Source organism: Mus caroli, unplaced genomic scaffold (assembly GCF_978045245.1).
Source record: "Mus caroli unplaced genomic scaffold, Mus_caroli_1 scaffold_14, whole genome shotgun sequence".
Taxonomy (NCBI): domain Eukaryota; kingdom Metazoa; phylum Chordata; class Mammalia; order Rodentia; family Muridae; genus Mus; species Mus caroli.
In genome coordinates, this window is record NW_028227269.1 from 108,750,651 (window position 1) to 108,770,439 (window position 19,789).

Consider the following 19,789-nt stretch of genomic DNA (forward strand, 5'->3'; position numbering starts at 1 on the left):
AAGGATAACAAGCCTTACACTGAGGCTGAGCCGTGTAAGGGTGGGTGTGCGCCATCCCACCAGGGCTCTCCTTCCTTGTGTGCTGTAGGATGCCATGGCTTCTCCCACTGCCCTGCCATGGATGTTCTTACCAGCATCTGTACTTGGAGATTAAGTACGATGTAAGGAGAAACGCTGGGAGCCACGTTCACAAACCGTGAGCTTGTGATGGTGAAGTTTGGTTGTAACTTTGACTGGGTTGAGATGCCTAAGGGATCAGAAAAGTACACTCTGGGCGTGTCTGTGAGGACACGCCCAGAGAGGACTGAAATGTGGGGCAGTTACTGAGGGGAAAGGCTCACCGGATGTGGGCAGTGCTGTGCCATAGCTTTGACAGCTGCGTGGACTCACATCAGGGGCTCCCAGGGAGAACCCAGGCCATGAACCTGGGGCTGAGTCAGTGTTCTCTCTCATTCTGGGCCTCCCAGCTTCTTGTACTGTGCTGCAGCTACAAGGTGTGCAGATGGCTATGTTTGCATGACCTAGCCTCCAATTGAGTAAGATAACCCAATAAATGCCCTTTTAAAATGTCATCTCTATCTATCTGTCTATCTCTGCCATTACATAGACAGTTATAACCTTTTATTGGTTCTATTCCTCCAAAGGCATTAGAATACAAACACAGCACAGCTCCTATGTCTGACTTAGGAGGTTTCTCTTTTGTTTTGTTTTTGAGAGAGTCTCATTATGTAGCCGTGGATGGCCTGGAATTCCCTAGTAAACCAGGTTGGCCTCTAACTCAATAGATTTTCCTGTCTCTGCCTCTCCAGTGCTGGGATTAAAAAGGTAAATGACTACCCTGGCTGATGTTTCTTTCTTTCTCTCTCTCTCTCTCTCTCTCTCTCTCTCTCTCTCTCTCTCTCTCTTTGTTTGTTTTTCTGAGACAGGGTTTCTCTGTATAGCCCTGGCTGTCCTGGAACTCACTCTGTAGACAGCACTAATCCCAGTTCTTTGGGAGGCTTAAGCAGGATTGGGAAACAGAGGCTGTCTCAAAATAAAGGAAGAGGAGGGCTGGAGATACAGCCCAGTGGAGGTGCTTGTCTAGTAAGCACAAGGCCCTGGGTTCAATCTCTGGTACCACAGTAAACTGCAAAAGTGAGGATTGGGGAGATGGCTCAGTGGTTAAGGTTCTTGCTGCACAGGCTTGACAAACTGAGCTTAATTTTTGGGACCCACGTGCAGGTGGAAGGAGAGAGAGCTGGATTTCTCAATGCTGTCTTCTGACCTCCCTGTGTGGCCCCATTTGTACTCATGCCCCCTCATTATGGACACACACACCTGCACAAGCACATGCTTCCTCCTGCTGAGTGCTAAGACTACAAGCAAGCATTACTACAACCAAAATAAACATAAAACCTTCTAATAGAAGAAAAAGCTGGGTATGAGCTGGGTAGTGGTGGCACACAATTAATCCCAGCACTTGGGAGGCAGAGGCAGGTAGATCTCTGAGTTCGATGCCAGTCTGGTTTAGGGAGAGAGTTCCAGGCCAGAGAAACCTTCCCTCGAAACTCTCCACACCTTAAAAAAAAAAAAAAAAAGCTGAGTATGATGGCTCACACCTGGAATCAGGTGTCTGAGACAGGAGGATTGCCATGAGGTTCAGGTTAGCCTAGGCTATGAAGTGAGACTTTGTCTAAAACAAACAAGCACACAAACAAAAAACCAGATAACAAATTAGACATTTGCATTTTAATGTATAAGAAAAATATGGGTTGTGTGAGTTTAATTTCAGCATATGTGAGTTGGAGGCTAGCCTGGTCTACACAGTGCAACAACAGACAAAGCAGATGGAATGTCCTGAGGGATAATGCCTGCTGTTGTTGACCTCTGGTCTTTTCTCCTTCCTCCTCCTTCTCTTCTTCTTCCTCCTCCTCCTCCTTCAAATTATTTATTGAGGGCATCAGATCCCATTACAGATGGTTGTGAGCCACCATGTGGCCAGTCATCGTTGTCGCCGTCCTTCTTCTTCTTCTTTCTTCTTCTTCCTTCTTCTTCTTTCTTCTTCTTCTTCTTCTTCTTCCTTCTTCCTTCTTCTTCTTCTTTCTTCTTCTTTCTTCTTCTTCTTCTTTCTTCTTCTTCTTCCTTCTTTCTTCTTCTTCTTCTTTCTTCTTCTTCTTCTTCTTCTTCTTTCTTCTTTCTTTCTTTCTTCTTTTCTTCTTCTTCTTCTTCTTCTTTCTTCTTCTTCTTTCTTCTTTCTTTCTTCTTTTCTTCTTCTTCTTCTTTCTTCTTCTTTCTTCTTCTTTCTTCTTTCTTTCTTCTTTTCTTTTTCTTTCTTCTTCTTCTTCTTTCTTCTTTCTTTCTTCTTCTTCTTCTTTCTTCTTTCTTTCTTCTTCTTCTTCTTTCTTCTTTCTTTCTTCTTTCTTTCTTCTTCTTCTTCTTTCTTCTTTCTTTCTTCTTCTTCTTCTTTCTTTCTTCTTTCTTCTTCTTTCTTCTTCTTTCTTCTTTCTTTCTTCTTTTCTTTTTCTTCTTCTTTCTTCTTCTTTCTTCTTCTTCTTCTTTCTTCTTTCTTTCTTCTTCTTCTTTCTTCTTTCTTTCTTCTTCTTCTTCTTTCTTCTTTCTTTCTTCTTTCTTTCTTCTTCTTCTTCTTTCTTCTTTCTTTCTTCTTCTTCTTCTTTCTTCTTTCTTTCTTCTTTCTTTCTTCTTCTTTTTCTTTCTTCTTTCTTTCTTCTTCTTCTTTCTTCTTCTTTCTTCTTCTTTCTTTCTTCTTCCTTCTTCTTCTTCTTCCCTCTTTCTTTCTTCTTTTCTTCTTCTTCTTTCTTCTTCCTTTCTTTCTTCTTCCTTCTTCTTCTTCTTCCCTCTTTCTTTCTTCTTTTCTTCTTCTTCTTTCTTCTTTCTTCTTCCTTTCTTCTTCTTTTTCTTCTTCTTCCTTCTTTCTTCTTTCTTCTTCTTTCTTCTTCTTTCTTCTTCTTCTTTCTTCTTTCTTCTTTTTCTTTCTTCTTTCTTTCTTCTTTCTTCTTTCTTTCTTCTTTCTTCTTTCTTCTTTCTTCTTCTTTCTTCTTTCTTCTTCTTTCTTCTTTCTTCTTCTTTCTTCTTCCTTCTTCCTTCTTCCTTCTTCCTTCTTCCTTCTTCCTTCTTCCTTCTTCCTTCTTTCTTCTTTCTTCTTTCTTCTTTCTTCTTTCTTCTTTCTTCTTCTTTCTTCTTCTTTTTTGAGACAGGGTTTCTCTGTGTAGCCCTGGCTGTCCTGGAACTCACTTTGTAGACCAGGCTGGCCTTGAACTCAGAAATCCGCCTGCCTCTGCTTCCCAAGTGCTGGGATTAAAGGCATGCGCCACCAAGCCCGGCTCCCTCCAGTCTTCTTACAGTCAAATATAAGCTCAAGCCTTGCCAGGCGGTGGTGGCTCACACCTTTTGGGAGGCAAGGCAGAGGAAGGTAGATCTCTGTGTGTTTGAGATCAGCTTGGTGTACAGCAAGTTCCAGGATTGCCAGAGGTACACAAAGAAACTCTGTCTCAGAAAACCTAAAGAGAAAAGGAGGAGGAGGAGGGGAGGAAGAAGAATAGGAGGAGGAGGGCAGAGGGGAAGGAGGGAGGAGGAGGAGGAGGAGAAGAAGAGGAGGAGGAGGAGGAGGAGGAGAGGAGGAGGAGGAGGAGGAGGAGGAGGAGGAGAAGAAGAAGAAGAAGAAGAAGAAGAAGAAGAAGAAGAAGAAGAAGAAGAAGAAGAAGAAGAAGAAGAAGAAGGGCACTATAAATTTTGGGTCAAAATTTTGGGTCTCTCTGAGACTGGAAGTCCTGACTGGCCACAAGAGGTGGCCACCTCAGTTGCCATATCCCCAGCTGGTTAGAGTCTCAGTCAGGGTCACCCCAGAGACTCCCAGGAGCCTCTCCCATCTCAGATCAGTCTCCAGCTTGTCCCAGAGATTCTCCCACCGATTTCCAATTTCTGTTCTCTCCCAGCCCTCCCTCCCATTTGATCCCCATCCCTGCTCCCCTCCCAACTCCCCCTTACCCAGTTCCCCACTTCCATCCTCCTCTGATGTCCATTCCACCTCCACTTCTGAGCGAGATTCACGCCTCCTCCCTTGGGCCCTTCCGATTACCCAGTTTCTTTTGGTCTGTGGAGTGTAGCATGGTTATCTTGTGCTTTAAGGCTAATGTCCTCTTATAAGTGAGTCCATATTTTGCATGTCTTTCTGGGTCTGAGTTACCCTCACTCAGGATGATATTCTCTAGATTCATCCATTTGCCTGCAAATTTCATGATGTCTTTTGTTTTTAATAGCTGAATAGTATTCCCATTGTGTAAGTGAACCACATTTTCTTTATCCATTCTTCAGTTGAAGGACATCTAGGTTGTTTCCAGTTTCTGCCCATTACGAATAAAGCTGCCATGAACATCGTTAGGCAAGTGTCCTTGTGGTATTGTGGGGCATCTTTTGGGTATATGCCCAGGAGTATTATAGCTGGGAATTGGAGTAGAACTATTCCTAATTTCGAGAAAAACTGCCAAATTGATTTCCAAAGTGGTTGTACAAGTTTGCACTCTCACCAGCAATGGAGGAGTGTTCCCCTTGCTCCACATCCTCATCAGCATGAGACCCCACATGGGGAGAGCCAACCCCTGACACTGTTACTGATACTCTGTTATGCTTGCAGACAAGAGGCTAGCATAATTGTCTCCTGAAAGGCTTCATCTAGCAGCTGATGGAGGCAGATGCAAAGAGCAGAGACCCAAAGCCAAATATCAGGTTGAGCTCAGGGAGTTTTGTGCAAGAGTCGGGGATAGGATTGAGGGAGCTGGAGGGGTCAAGGACCCCACAAGAAGACCTACAGAGTCAACTAACTTGGACCCCTGGGGGTTCACAGAGACTGAACCACCAACCAAGGAGCATGCAGGGGCTGGACCTAGGACCCTTACCCATTTGTAAGGGTCCTGACGTGCTGCTTGGTTTTCATGTGGGTCCCTGACAATTGGGGCAGGGGCTGTATCTGACTGTTGCCTGCCATTGGATCCCCTTCTCTCAGTTGAACTGTTTGGTTGGGCCTCATCAGGAGAGCAGTCACTTGGTCCTGCTGGGACTTGGTGTCCTGGGGCAGGGTGATACCCAGAGGAGGCTTCCCCATCTCTGAGGAGAGGGTAATGGGGAGGGATTTGCAGTGGGGTGGGACTGGGAGGAGAGGAGGGAGGGATATAAAATGAACAAAGGAATTAATGGGAAAATGAACACGTGTACCCTTGACCACATGTACACAGGGACGCACACATATATATCCATCCATAAGTTAACAGAAGCTTGGGTCTTTAGTGGGCCTCGTAAGTAGCTTCCTCTATTCCATCTCTCCTTTCCTTAATCATTCTCAAGTCATCAAATGGATCCTTTTACATGTTTTGCATGTGTGATGCATGTATTGCATGTGTGTATGTGGTATATGTATGAAGTAAATTTGTGTCACTGTGCATCTGTAGTTGGAGGACAACCTTGGGTGTCAGTCATAACTTCCACCTTGTTTTTGAGGTAGGGTCTTCCACATTTTGTCCCTGTATTGCACAATCCAGATGAGCTGGCCGGTAAGCTTCCAGAGGATTCTCCCATCTCGGCCTTGGCCTCCCACCTCATCACAGGAATGCTGGTGTTACAGAGCTACACGCTCAGCTTTCCCCGTGGTTTCTGGGGAGTCTAGACTCACGTAAGCCATAAAACTTGTGTGCTGCTTTCATGGGCTGAGCCATATCCCTAGCCACTTAATGGATCCTTAAACCCTGTAATGTCTTCTCTGTTCACTCTGACCACACCATCTCTCTCTACTGCCCCCTGACTATCTTAGGCACAGCACTGCTTTAGGGACCTCTGCAGTTTGGTTTGTTTTTTTGTAAGTATTATCAATGATCTTTTTTATCGCTGAACAGGTTAAGAAGAAATATTATGTATTTAGTGCAATCTAGTTACATGATAGACTGAAAACTAGTAAGCATGCAGACCATAGTTGTTCATTCTAAATACTAACTAAGGTCTCCTAGTATATAGTTTTAGAACCTGCTCTTTTTAAAAAATATTTATTTATTATATCTTAAGTACACTGTAGCTGACTTCAGACACACCAGAAGAGGGCATCAGATTTCATTACGGGCGGTTATAAGCCACCATGTGGTTGCTGGGATTTGAACTCAGGACCTCTGGAAGACCAGTCAATGCTCTTAGCTGCTGAGCCATCTCTCCAGCCCCTAGAACCTGCTCTTAATAGGACCATTATAAATACAGGAACATCAGAGAACTTTTTTTTTTTTTTTTTTTTTTTTTTTTTTTGAGACAGGGTTTCTCTTTATAGCCCTGGCTGTCCTGGAACTCACTTTGTAGACCAGGCTGGCCTCGAACTCAGAAATCCGCCTGCCTCTGCCTCCCGAGTGCTGGGATTAAAGGCGTGCGCCACCACGCCCGGCCAGAGAACTTTTTAAAAGATGGATTGGACATATTTTATTTATTTATTTTTAGGTTTTTCGAGACAGGGTTTCTCTGTGTAGCCCTGGCTGTCCTGGAACTCACTTTGTAGACCAGGCTGGCCTCGAACTCAGACATTTGCCTGCCTCTGCCTCCCAAGAGCTGGGATTAAAGGCATGCACCACCACTGTTCAGCTATAGACATAAATCTTTTTTTTTTTTAGATTTATTTATTGTTATATGTAAGTACACTGTACACTGTAGCTGTCTTCAGACACACCAGAAGGTGGCATCAGATCCCATTACAAATGGTTGTGAGCCACCATGTGGTTGCTGGGATTTGAACTCAGGACCTTCAGAAGAGCAGTCGGTGCTTTTAACCGCTGAGCCATCTCGCCAGCCCCTAAGCATAAATCTTTAACACATATTTTTACCCTTTGGTTTTTTTTTTAAAAAGTGTTTATATACTTCATTTACCCAACACCCTCTCCTGGTCCCTGTGGGCATCTGCACACAAGTCATATACACTCTCTCACACAGGCACACAAATATATACATAAAAAATAAAAATTAATCTTAAAAAGTAACTTTCTGTCAGGAGTGGTGGCACAGGTCTGTAATCCTAGCTTTCTCCATGTTGAGGCAGGAAGGCTGCTGGGAGTTTGAGGCTGGAGAGGTCTACATAGTGAGGCCTAAATAGTAGACTCTCAAGATCTTACATAGATCACATAGATTTCTAAAACATAAACCAAAAAGTTATAGTTCTAGCTGGGCTTGGAGAGATGGCTCAGTACTTAAGAGAACTGGCTGCTCTTCCTAAAGGTCCTGGGTTCAATTCCAAGCCCCCACACGGTGGCTCACAACCATCTTTAACAGCGGTTTTCAGCTTGTGGGTCATGACCCTTTCACAGGGATTGGCTTAAACCAACTGCATATTAGATAATTACATTGATTCATAACTAGCAAAATTGCAGTTATATAGTAGCAATAAAAATACCTTTATGGTTGGGGTCACCACAACATAAGGAAGTGTATTAAAGGGTCACAGCATTAGGAAGGTTGAAACTAATGGTGTGTAACTGCAGTTCCAGAGGATCTGGGTCCATATATGCAGATGACAACACCATACACACACACACACACACACACACACACACACACCCCGATCACAGATGCAGCAAAAATAAATCTTTAAAAATTAGTTCTAGTTCTTGCTGGGTGTGATGGCGCATACTTGTAATCCTAGCAGGTATGGTAGCAGAAACGGGAGGATTGCCAGACACTCAGGGCTGGCTAGGCCGACATAATAGTTCTCAGAGCTAGTAATACGATGTGAGACTCTATCTCAAAAATTCCGAATATATGGAAAAGCTTAAATATTAGTACATTTTCAAAATATTTTATTTATTTATCATTTTTATCTGTAATGGTGTTTTGACTGCATATATGGCTGTGAACACACCAGTGCAGTGCCCACAGAGGCCAGAGAGGGCATTGGATCCCATGGAACTGGAGTTGTGAGCTGGCTGTGAGTTTCTGTATGTGTTGGGAACTGAACCTAGGTCCTCTGGAAGAGGAGCCAAGTACTCATATAACTACTGATGCCTCTCTCCAGCTGCTCATTGCCATTTTTAATTGATAGATGCAAATTATCTATATTTCTCACAGTCAGACATTGTTTACTGTACACATACTGTGGAACTGGCTTAATCAACACCTGTTTTCTCAAATATCACTTTTTCTTTTTGAAAAGTTTTAACTTTTATTCTTTCTGCACAAAGATTAGCATGAGAAGTCTCACTAGGTAGACGGCCTTGAGTAATCTATTCAGGGCCACTTAGTCCAACTCAATGAAACCTACATCCTTCGCTGATGGTACACATTCAATTCGTACTGAGGGATCAAGCCATGGGTATGAGGGAGGACCATGCTGAACTTCAGTGGGTGACCCCAGTAAGAGCTCCTGTGCCTCATCTTGCCTTTGGACGGCCAAGGAGACAAAAGGCAGGCATTTCTTCTTTACCCTGGAACTCCTGTTCCTCCTACCTTCGCCTCCATTGTGGAGGTTACAGATGTGGGCAATCACGCAGATTAAATATTGACTTTTTGTGGTGGACCACTTACAATCTTCCTTACCAGCTTCCAGAATGTGCTGTCTTGTTATAGCTATGGATTACAAAACTAGGCTGCTCAAAAGAGTTCTGGGACTTATTCACAGTCACTTGGCTTTGACTCTTTTGATTGGCGTCTGTCAGTTTCTGCCCTCTCTTACCCTCTGGTAACCACACCACAATTCTATTGGACTAAAGGCAATTTTTAATTTTTTCTATAAAATCTTATTACTTTCCTGAAAATGAATCACTCTTTGGGGGGAGCCCTGGCTATCCTGGTTCTACTGACCAGGCTGGTCTTGAACTCAGAGATCCATGTGCCTCTGCCTCCTGAATGCTGGGATTAAAGGCGTGCGCTACCACGCCCGACTGATTTTTCATTTTTTTTATGGGTATTTTGCCAGCATGTGTTTGTATTTTATGCGTGCAGTGCCTGTGGAGGCCGGAAGAGGACCTAAGATTCCCTGGAACTAGAGTTAGACAAGGTTGCTGGATGCCATGTGGCCATTTTCCCACTGAGCCATCTTCCCAGCCCTGCTTGTTGTGTTTTTTTTTTTTTTTTTTTTTTAGATTTATTTATTTATTATATGTAAGTACATTGTAGCTGTCTTCAGACACTCCAGAAGAGGGCGCCAGATCTCGTTACAGATGGTTGTGAGCCACCATGTGGTTGCTGGGATTTGAACTCTGGACCTTCGGAAGAGCAGTCGGGTGCTCTTTACCCACTGAGCCATCTCACCAGCCCCTGCTTGTTGTTTTATAAGATAGTGTCTTGCTATGTAGCACAGGCTGGCATTGCATTCTTTATTATTTTGAGAGGGTCTAAAGTAGCCCAGTGCCCTTAGTTAGGGTTTCTATTCCTGCACAAAACATCACAGCCAAAAAACAAGTTGTGGAGGAAAGGGTTTATTCAGCTTATACTTCCACGTTGCTGTTCATCACCAAAGGAAGTCAGGACTGGAACTGAAGCAGGTCAGGAAGCAGGAGCTGATGCAGAGGCCATGGAGGGATGTTTCTTACTGGCTTGCTTCCCCTGGCTTGCTCAGCTTTCTTTTTTGCTTTTTGTTTTTTGTTTTTTTGTTTTGTTTTGTTTTGTTTTTTCGAGACAGAGTTTCTCTGTATAGCCCTGGCTGTCCTGGAACTCACTCTGTAGACCAGGCTGGCCTTGCACTCAGAAATTCGCCTGCCTCTGCCTCCCAAGTGCTGGGATTAAAGGCTCAGCTTGCTTTCTTATAGAACCCAAGACTATCAGCCCAGGGATAGTACCACCTACAAGGGGCCCTCCCCCCTTGATCACTAATTGGGAAAATACCCCACAGCTAGGTCTCATGGAGGCATTTTCCCCAACTGAAGCTCCTTTCTCTGTGGTAACTCCAGCTGAAATGCATAACCAGCCAGTACACCCAGGCTGGCCAGGCTGGTTTCTCAAGTAACTATATGTCTTAGGGTTTTACTGCTGTGAACAGACACCATGACCAAGGCAGCTCTTATAAGGACAACATTAAATTGGGGCCTACTTACAGGTTCAGAAGTTCAGTCCATTATCATCAAGGCAGGAACATGGCAGCATCCAGGCAGGTATGGTGCAGGAGGAACTGAGAGTTCTACATCTTCATCTGAAGGATGCTAGCAGAAGACTGGCTTCCAGGCAGCTAGGATGAGGGTTTTAAAGCTCACATTCACAGTGACACACCTACTCCAACAGGGCCACCCCACCTAACAGTGCCACTCCCTGGGCCAAGTATGTGCAACCATCACACAACATGACTGAGGATGGTTTTGAACTCCTGACTCCATCCTTTGGCTCCCACCTCCCGAGCACTGCTATCACAGGTGTGTTGCTTGGCTGGCTTTGGGTCCTCCATCCTCCTTTCTTATTCTGTAGGAATGACAGCATCCCAGGAGGATGCTACCATGTCTGGCAAAGCAAAATGTTCAATTTGTACAGGAACAAACAAACCCTAATATAAATATTTTTTAAGAATATTTATGTATGTAGCCGGCATGGTGGTGCACGCCTTTAATCCTAGCACTCAGGAGGCAGAGGCAGGCGGATTTCTGAGATCTAGGCCAGCCTGGTCTACAGAGTGAGTTCCAAGACAGCCAGGGCTACACAGAGAAACCCTGTCTTGAAAAACCAACCAACCAACCAAAAGAATATTTATGTATTTATGATGTATGTATGTCTGTATGTATATGAGTACACTGTCGCTGTCTTCAGACACACCAGAAGAGGGCATCAGATCCCATTACAGATGGTTGTGAGCCACCATGTGGTTGCTGGGAATTGAACTCAGGACCTCTGGAAAAGTAGTCAGTGTTCTTAACCGCTGAGCCATCTCTCCAGTCCCCAATGTAAATCTTAAGCCATAGTGGTCTTTTTTTTTTTTTAAGACAAAGTTTCAGTATGTGGCCCTTTGTGGGCTGTGTAGTACTCTGTGTAGGCCAGGACGGCCTTACTGTCTGTCTGTCTCGCCCTCCTAAATGCTGAAATTAAAGCATATGTCATCGTACTGAATAGTATATTGGTCTCATGGGAAATTGAATATTATGGTTGAAGGTCAATATACTTTTTTTTTCAGTTTTTGCTGGCTGAGGTGTCCCCTCCCAAAGTATATTTTCCCCTATTAACTAGAAATTCAAACTGAATTCTTTTTAGATAATTCAGGCTGTTATTTATCCTTCAAGATGACCATTATAAACATGTTTTTGGTACAAAATAGCATAGCTATGGGAGATTGGGATTATCCACTGAACACTCCCTAGTATTTTTAAGAGTTATGATCCATATTTGCATTTTATGGAAAAGACAAATTTGCATTTATAGGATAAGACAAATAACAAAATGAAATTTAAAGTGCATTCTAGGGATGTATTAAAAAGACTTTTAAAGTCAGGTGATGGTGGCACATGCCTTTGATCCAGAACTCAAAAAAACACACACACACAAGAAAAAAAAAAAAAAGGCTTTTTAACCTGGGTGTGTGGTTCATGCCATTAAGCCCAGCACTTGGGAGTTAAAGACAGATGGATTTCTGAGTTGGAGCCTAGTCTCCTGTTGAGTTCCAGGACAGCCAGGGCTATTTAGTGAAATACAGTATCAAAAACAAAAACAACAACAACAAAAAAGGATTTACTGTAGTGCTTTTGCTTTTTTTTTTTTTTTTGCCAGTTCTACAGGATGTTAGTCAAATGCCTTATTACATCACTGGCACAGTTTCTACTGTGTCTGTACTTGCTTCCCACTACATAAAATGGCTATGATTTATACTTCTTTAGAACACTCCCCCTTGTGTACAATTAATTTTTGTGAGGTTGGAGTCTTGGTCTGTGGGCTTGGGTAGCAGCCTTCCAGCTTCGGGCTCAGGCATTCCTTCTGTCTGGAAGCACAGGTGCCCACCAGTGTACTGGGCTCGCTCTACAGACAGGACTTCTCAGGGACAGTTCATTCTTCGTGTAACATTTTCTCCGTTCCAGAATTCTATTTTAACGTTTATCACTTTAGAAGCCTTTGTATTCCCAGTGCACACACCCAGAAATCGAAGCATCAAATGGTGACTGTTAAGTCCTACTTTAATGTGTGTGCTTGCCTTTGCTTAATACTTTGTACAGAATATTCAGCACAACTCGATGGTTCTCCTGGCAAACAACTTCAGGTTCCGTTTGAGGCTTTAAGAAAATCAATTTGCTTTACCTTTATTAAGAGGCACAGAAGACAGAAGTTCCGACAGAACCTACTTTCTCAAGAACAAGCCAATGCTCACCAGGAAGGTTTCAGGTGAGACTTAAAAACACAAGTCCTGTACACTCATGTGGTTCTTCCCACCCCGCCTACAAAACAAAACAAAACAAAACAAAACCCTGAGGTGTAATAAAGCCGAATCCATCGATATCTTCTGTGAGACGTAGAGGGGCTTGGCACCCGGCATCGGTACCCGGCACCCAAGCGGACCGTCGGAATCCTCCCTAGCTTCCGAGGGAGGATCGTGGACAGCCGGGACGTACACGTCCAAACACCGGACTTCACTGCTCGCCTCAGGCTCTGCCGGGACCACCAGTCAGCCAAGGCCAAGGCGGCGTCGTCTCTTAGGGATCGGGTCCCTCAGCGAAGCTGCAGAGCGAGAGTCACCACAGTGTAGACGGGAGCCCCGCACCAACGCTGAGCGCGCTCGCTTCGACCCGCACCAGGAGGGCGGCACCCAGGGGAGGAGCTTGCGCACGCCCCTCCGGGTGGAGTGCACCAGGTGAGCGCGCGTGCGCAGTTGGACCATTACAAACTAGCCCGCCCCCTTCGCTTCGGCCCGCCTTCGTGGGGGCTGGCTCGCCAGTGGGCGGGGCCGCGGAGAAGGGGGTGGGGAGTGGAGAGAGCGAGCGGCCGAGGACGGCGCCTGCGCGGTGGGCGTGATCCGGGCACTTAGGGCAGGATGAACGCTGCTTTCCAAGATGGCGACGGAGGGAGGAGGGAAGGAGATGAACGAGATTAAGACCCAATTCACCACCCGGGAAGGTCTGTACAAGCTGCTGCAGCACTCAGAGTACAGCCGGCCCAACCGGGTGCCCTTCAACTCGCAGGGATCCAACCCTGTCCGCGTCTCCTTCGTAAACCTCAACGACCAGTCTGGCAACGGCGACCGCCTCTGCTTCAATGTGGGCCGGGAGCTCTACTTCTATATCTACAAGGGGGTCCGCAAGGTACCGACCCGGGCGTCACCGGGGGCGCGCCGGCGGCGCGGGCCGAGGCCGGGAGCTGGGCGGTGACAGCGAGGCCGGGGTGACCGGTGGGGGCGGCCGGCACTTGTACTTTTGAGTGGGCCGGTAACTCCGCTGAGGTGCTCCGGAGGAGAGGGGGCTTCGGGAGTGAGGCGCCGGCGGCAGCGCTGCCTCCAAGGGGAGAGGGCTCTGGAACCGGGTCGCGGCGATGCCCCGGGAGTAGCCGGTCGCCTCCTCCCCCGGCGGGGTCCGTCAGGTTCCGATCCCGCCCGGGAGCGGGCCTGCGAGTCTCCGGAAGAGGTGCGGCGGCCGTCTTAGGTGGCCTCGCTTCCCGGGAGGCTCGAGAGTCCTGCCCCGGGTGAGAGAACCGGGACGCGAGGCGGCTCGGAAAGGTCCGTAAGGCGGAACCGGGACAGGGAGGCGGAGGACTTGGAGACTAGGTCAGAAAGGACCTGCTCGGCACGCAGGGCTACTCCACCTGCTGCCGCACTGACACTTCTCCTGGTGTCAGCAGTGTTTCCAAAAACCTTCCCGGGAGGTCGCCTGTCATTGTCTCCGCGGAGGGAACCGTCTCCCGAAAGGTTTTTGAAGAGGGTCATTCTGTCCCTTGCGGTGTAAGAGGGCTGAGTACTCAAGACTAGGGAGGTTGGAATAATGTTTTCAAATAGGCTAAGTTGCTTCAGAGGTGTTGTGTGTGAGCGTGCCTAGATTTATCTTGTCTAACGAGTCAGGCTATGTCCCAAACAGGGAGGGATAGGCCTTAAATGCTACTTTAAAGTAACCAGCCAAGAACGTAACAGTAATTCTGTGACGCATGCCATCAAGTTTTAAAATGTCTCGTTAAAAGCAGCAATTTATTGGCGCATTTTTTTTATTTTTTTGGTCACTGGCAAGAATTGCTTATTTTAACTTTTGACCATTGAGAGAGTAAGGAAATGTATGCACTCCATAGCACCTCCGACGGAATGTGACAAGGTGATGGAAGATTCACTTATAAATGTTCGGTTAGTGGGAAAGTACTTGTCCATATTGAAGAGGACGTGTTCCCAGGGATGGATATATCCAAAGTCAGCTCTGTTTATGTTGCACTGTACGGTTAGGAGGACAAGGGAAGGAATGATGGTGTGCAAACGTAGCTGGTTTCTTTGGTCCAAGGTGAATCTTCTGACTTGCCTTTATTCTTGTCAGTGTACTCCCGAAGCGTTTGGAAATGGCTGGTTGACTCTCCTCCCTCGGGGTTGGGAAAGTATGCAGTGGTTTGGAGAGTAGGAACTGAAGTTTTAGTGCAGTTCCCAACCCTGTGACTGACTCACTGCTGACCTTGGATACCTGGGAAACTTTCCTTTGCGCTTCTTTAAAAGGGGAGACTGCAGTGCACATGTTATAATTCGTAATAGCTGTGATGGCCATTAGAATCCTGACACACTCGGGAGATGTAAATTAGAGTTAAAGCAAGCATTAAGAGGAACCGCCATCTCAACATTCCTGCTCTGACTGAAATACCAGATTTTTCTCTGGAAATAAATGTAAGCTTATATTTATCAGCACCTACATTTGGGGGCTGGCGCAAAGGCTCAGCGGTGAAGAACCTGTACTGTTCTTGCAGAGGACTCCAGTTCAGTTCCTAAAACCCATGTTAGGCTGCTCACAGCTACCTGGAACCCCAGCTCCAGGGAATTGGATGTCCTTTTCTGGGTTCTGGAGACCCACTTACAGCTCACACAAATAAGTTTAAAAAATAAAAGAAATCTTAGAAAAATTGTAATTAGACCCTACCATGGTTGTGCATACCTGCAATCTTGGCCAGCCAGGACTATAGTTGGTAAGTTCAGGGCCAACCTGTGCTACAATTATCACTTTTGAGGCAAGCATGGGCTATATGGTGGAGTCCTCTCATAAGGGAAAAAAAAAAATCAAACCAGGTGCGTATGATAGCATGCACCTTGACAGGTGGATCTCTGTGAGTTCAAGACCAGCCTGCCCTACATAGAGTTTCAGGTCAAAAAACTCTCGAAATTCAAAAAAACCAAACAGAAATAATGATGATGTAAAAATACAGTATGCTTAAAAGTTAAATTCGGGGGCTGGTGAGATGGCTTAGGGTGTAAGAGCACCCAGCTGATCTTCTGAAGGTCCTTGGTTCAAATCCCAGCAACCACATGGTGGCTCACAACCATCCATAAGGAGATCTGACTCCCTCTTCTGGAGTGTCTGAAGACAGCTACAGTGTACTTACATATAATCAATAAATAAATAAATCTTAAAAAGAAAAAGTTAAATTCATAGGGCATACAGTATGCTTAAAAGTTAAATTCGTGGGGCCTGGAAGATGGCTCAGTAGTTAAAGAGTACCTGGTGTTCTTCTGAGCCTAGATCTCAGCTCTCACTTCGGCAGCTCACAAACACCTGTGCTTATAGCACCCGCACCTTCAAAGCCCTCTTCAAACCTCTTTGGGTACCTGCACATATGTGGTATTCACACATATGTGTATAAATAAATAATAAAAAAAAGTTTAAAAAGTTAAATTTACTCCGAGAGATTACTAGTTCAGGCTTCGCCTCCCCCCTCCCCCCTTCCTTACCACTCCGACCCCCACACCCTTGGGTGTGGACAGAACATCAGGGCCTTCGGCATGCCAGGCAAGTGCTCCCTCCCTGTGCTGCACATCCAGCTATTGGATCATTCCCATGACACACTTCACCTAGATCTAGTACCTCTGGTTTGCATAGGAAAAAAAAAGACCATTTGCTTAGAAGTATCTTTATAATGGTGTTCTAAGAGCTTTAAAAAACTACACCAAACATTCATTGAAACAAGTATGAAATACTGCCAGGTGGTGACGGCACACTTAATTCCCACGTGTGGATTCAGGTGGATCTCTGACCTGGAGGCCAGCCTGGTCTGCAGAGTGAGTTCCAGGACAGCCAGGACCACACAAAGAAAGCCTATCTCCAAAACATAACACAAAGCCCCCCACCCCCAACAAAACAAAACAAAACAAAGTCAGAAATGCATGAACATTGGCTTTCTTTCCCTGGTGAATTGAGTGCTTTGAACTCTGGGAGGGGTGTGTGTTTGTGTGTGTGTGTAAGTAAAATTTTATGTATCTTGTAGGATACATTTGTATTATGGCAGATATTTAAACTCTTCTAGCTGGTGAATTAAAGTTTTTCTTTCTAGCCGGGTGTGGTGGCGCACGCCTTTAATCCCAGCACTCGGGAGGCAGAGGCAGGCAGATTTCTGAGTTCGAGGCCAACCTGGTCTACAAAGTGAGTTCCAGGACAGCCAGGGCTATACGGAGAAACCCTGTCTCAAAAAACCAAAAAAAAAAAAAAAAAAAAAAAAAAAAAAAGTTTTTCTTTCTATAAGTATTTGTTATAATTCTGAATATGTGACTTTTTTTTTGTTTGTTTATTTGATAAGGTCTCATATAAACCAGGCTGGCCTTAAACTTGCCAAAGCAGAGGATGATTTTAAACTCCTGATTCTCCTGGCATGACCCTTTCAGTTTCTAAGATTATAGGTGTGTATCACCAGGATGGCCTAATAATAGTAACTATTTGTAGTTCTGGTTTCTGATTTTAAAGTAGAGCTAATAACTTGCCCTGAGTGCTGGCTTGGGAGGGTTGAGAATTGGACCATATAACTATAGAGTGAGAGCTGTCTCAACAAAGCAAGCAGACAAAATGGGCGTCCTTAGTCATTGTTCCAGGAACCAGGAGTTACTATTGGGGTAAGTAGGGAGCAGGTCTTTTACAGTTTTCACAGTTGGCTATTTTGATATATTTTTGTGTTCTACTTTTTTCTTCAAGGAATATGGTATGCATGTGTGCGTGCATGCATGTGCGGGGATAAAACCCAAGGGCCTCCTAATAGATGTTAAGCAAGCACTCTTCCACTGAGACATCTCCTCAGCCCAAGGCACACGAAGTTTTACAGTTATTGGGACCACCTAGAAGCCCTAATGTGGAAGACATTCAAATCCAGATTAGACACTTGAGTAAAGTGAGTAGTATTGTTTGTTTGTTTTTGTTCGACACTGCTAAGAATTGAACCTAGGGCCTTAGAGCATATTGAGGAGACACTACCACAGCCAGCTAGCAGCTAGCTGTTGTCCCCCCCCCCCCCCATTAATATTTGACAAAGTTTTACCATACAGCCCAGACTGACCTTGAGTTTGTATTTTGCCTCTATAAATTCTGGGATTACAGGCATTCATGGACTGTGTGGATGTGTTACTCTTTCCTCAGAGGAAGCACCATGGGTCCTGAGGGATGGAGTGCTGGGGAGGGAGTCTAATATTGAGGAGTATAATATTGACTTTTCAGATGCATAGTGGTCAGGGTCTAGCATTTGATGGGACTGAGAGGATATGTAATTTCATCTCCCTCAGGAAACCCAGGCTAGAGAAAAGAGGTAAACATTCATTAGTATTCTTCATTATAAGGAAAATGAAGCACATCTGAGCATAAAAAATTTGTTTTAGACTAATCAGGCTTTCCAATCTAAGGACACAAGTGTGCGCACGCCAGGCCCTTCAGAACTTACCCCAGGGTTGGATTTCACATTATCTCATTGATTTTTTTCTTTCTTTTCTTTTTTTTTTTTCTTTTTTCTTTTTGACATAGGGTCTCACTATATAGCTCTGGCTGGCCTGGAACACAGAGAGATCCTCTTGCCTCTGCCTCTTCACCTGCAAGTGTTGGGTTTAAAGTGTAAATCACCATGCCTAGCCTTCATTGAATCTATGTCAGCCATATGAGGGAGATTTCTTATGTAGTTTGTGAATCTGTTTTGCTTAACCAAAGGCAGTATGAAAATCAGTACTGCATTAATCATTTCAACAAAGATTTGAGTGACTACCATACAAATACTAGTAATATGGAGCAGGTTGCCATGAGAGATTAGAAAGACACTTTAAAACTTTGAATTCCTAGCTTTAAAACATTTTATGACATATTTTGTTATCATAAAAAAAAAAAAAGTTAGCCGGGCAGTTGTGGCTCACGCCTTTAATCCCAGCACTTGGGAGGTAAGGTAAAGGCAGGTGGATTTCTGGTCTACAGAGTGAGTTCCAGGACAGCCAGGGCTATACAGAGAAACCTTGTCTGGAAAAACAAAAACAAAAAGAACAGCAAAAAAGTTGTTTTAGGAAAACAATGTCAAAGCTAGCTATTTCTATTGGGCCTGCTCTTTTATCTTATGGAGATTGTTTTACATAAAGATTATTTGTCTCCTTTAGATCGCAGTTTAGCCATCACTTCCTCTGCAAATCTGTGAATTCACAGGTTAGGTCGGGTCCCCCAGTCCCCCCACGTGTTCTCAGGGCACCCTGTTCTTTGCCTTCCTGACAGTTTCTCAGTTTGTAATTGTCTGTGACAGTATCTCTATGACAGAGCTTCCTTACCACAGAGATGTATGTGACTTTCCCTGCTGCCTTCTCATTGAGCATGCAGTGAGTTTATCACTGAGTAAGGCTTTACTGTCCTGTCTGCTGAGGTGAATGCCTCGAGAGGCTTTGTGTGTCTACCAAGCTACACCTTTATAAAGATTCCCAAGAAGCTGAGAAACGTCCAAGTTTGGGTCTAAAAGTAACATGGGTAATTTTTAGTAGTTCATACCTTTATTTTTTTTTATTTATTTATTTTTTTTTTGAGACATGGTTTCTCTGTGTAGTCCTGGCTGACCTGCAACTAGGTTTGTAGACCAGGCTGGCCTCAGAGATTTCCCCTGCCTCTGTCTTCCAAGTGCTGGGATCAAAGGCATGTACCACCATGCCCTGCTTCTTTACAAAAAGTATTTTAGTATTACCAATAGGAAGTAAAGTTTTAACTTTCCTAAAGTTGCAAATCAGAGACAGTGAGTACTAGAAAGTGAACCGGTTGCTGCAGGTTACTTTGTTGTTGTTTTTGAGACAGTCTTACTTTGTAGCCTAGGCCTCCAGGCTTACTCTGTAGACCAAGATGGCCTGGAACTCAGAGATCTGTCTGCCTCTCCCTCCCCAGTGCTGGGCTGAAAGATGCATGCCACCACACCTGGTTTGCAGACTGCTTTTGATCTATTGCTATCAAACCACACTAAACCAAATCAGCTCTAGTCACAATTACTGAACATGCAGACTAAACATCCTTACTCCTTTCCCCACCATTTCAGACTCCACACTGCTTAGGGATATTACTGATATGATTCATGTAGGTGGGAAATTGTATATTAGATGGCTCTAAGGCTTATTCGCTCTTAAGGTTGTATGATCCATCCATCCATCCATTTTACATCCCAGCCCCACCCCCAGGCCCCCCTCTACCCCAGATCTCCCTTTTTCAGAGAAGAGGAGGCCCCCATGGCTACCATCCCCCATGGGTACTACCCCCCAGCACATCAAGTTGCAGTAGGACTAAACACATCCTTTACTACTGAGGCCAGACAAGGCAGCCCAGCTAGGAGAAAGGGGTTCAAAGGCAGGCAACAGAGTCAGAGACAGCTCCCACTCCGATTGTTAGGGAACCCATATGAAGCCACAGCTATACATCTACAAATGTGTAGGGGGCCTAGGGCC

At 45.0% G+C, this 19,789-nt stretch overlaps 1 protein-coding gene across 8 annotated transcripts in view; it reads left to right on the plus strand.

Annotated features, from left to right (window-relative positions):
• The first annotated feature begins 12,909 nt into the window (after positions 1–12,909).
• Wdr20 (WD repeat domain 20) overlaps positions 12,910–19,789 on the plus strand; it is a 66,222-nt gene continuing 59,342 nt past the window's right edge. For 6 of the 8 annotated variants that reach the window (XM_029484437.2, XM_021179287.3, XM_021179284.3 and 3 more), the window contains exon 1: positions 12,910–13,214. In XM_029484437.2, the coding sequence (XP_029340297.2) occupies positions 12,966–13,214 (249 nt within the window). In that variant the 5' untranslated portion in view covers positions 12,910–12,965. Of the gene's footprint in view, positions 13,215–17,010; positions 17,239–19,789 lie in introns of those variants that run through there. The other 2 variants (XM_029484438.2, XM_085830679.1) reach the window with 2 other exon arrangements.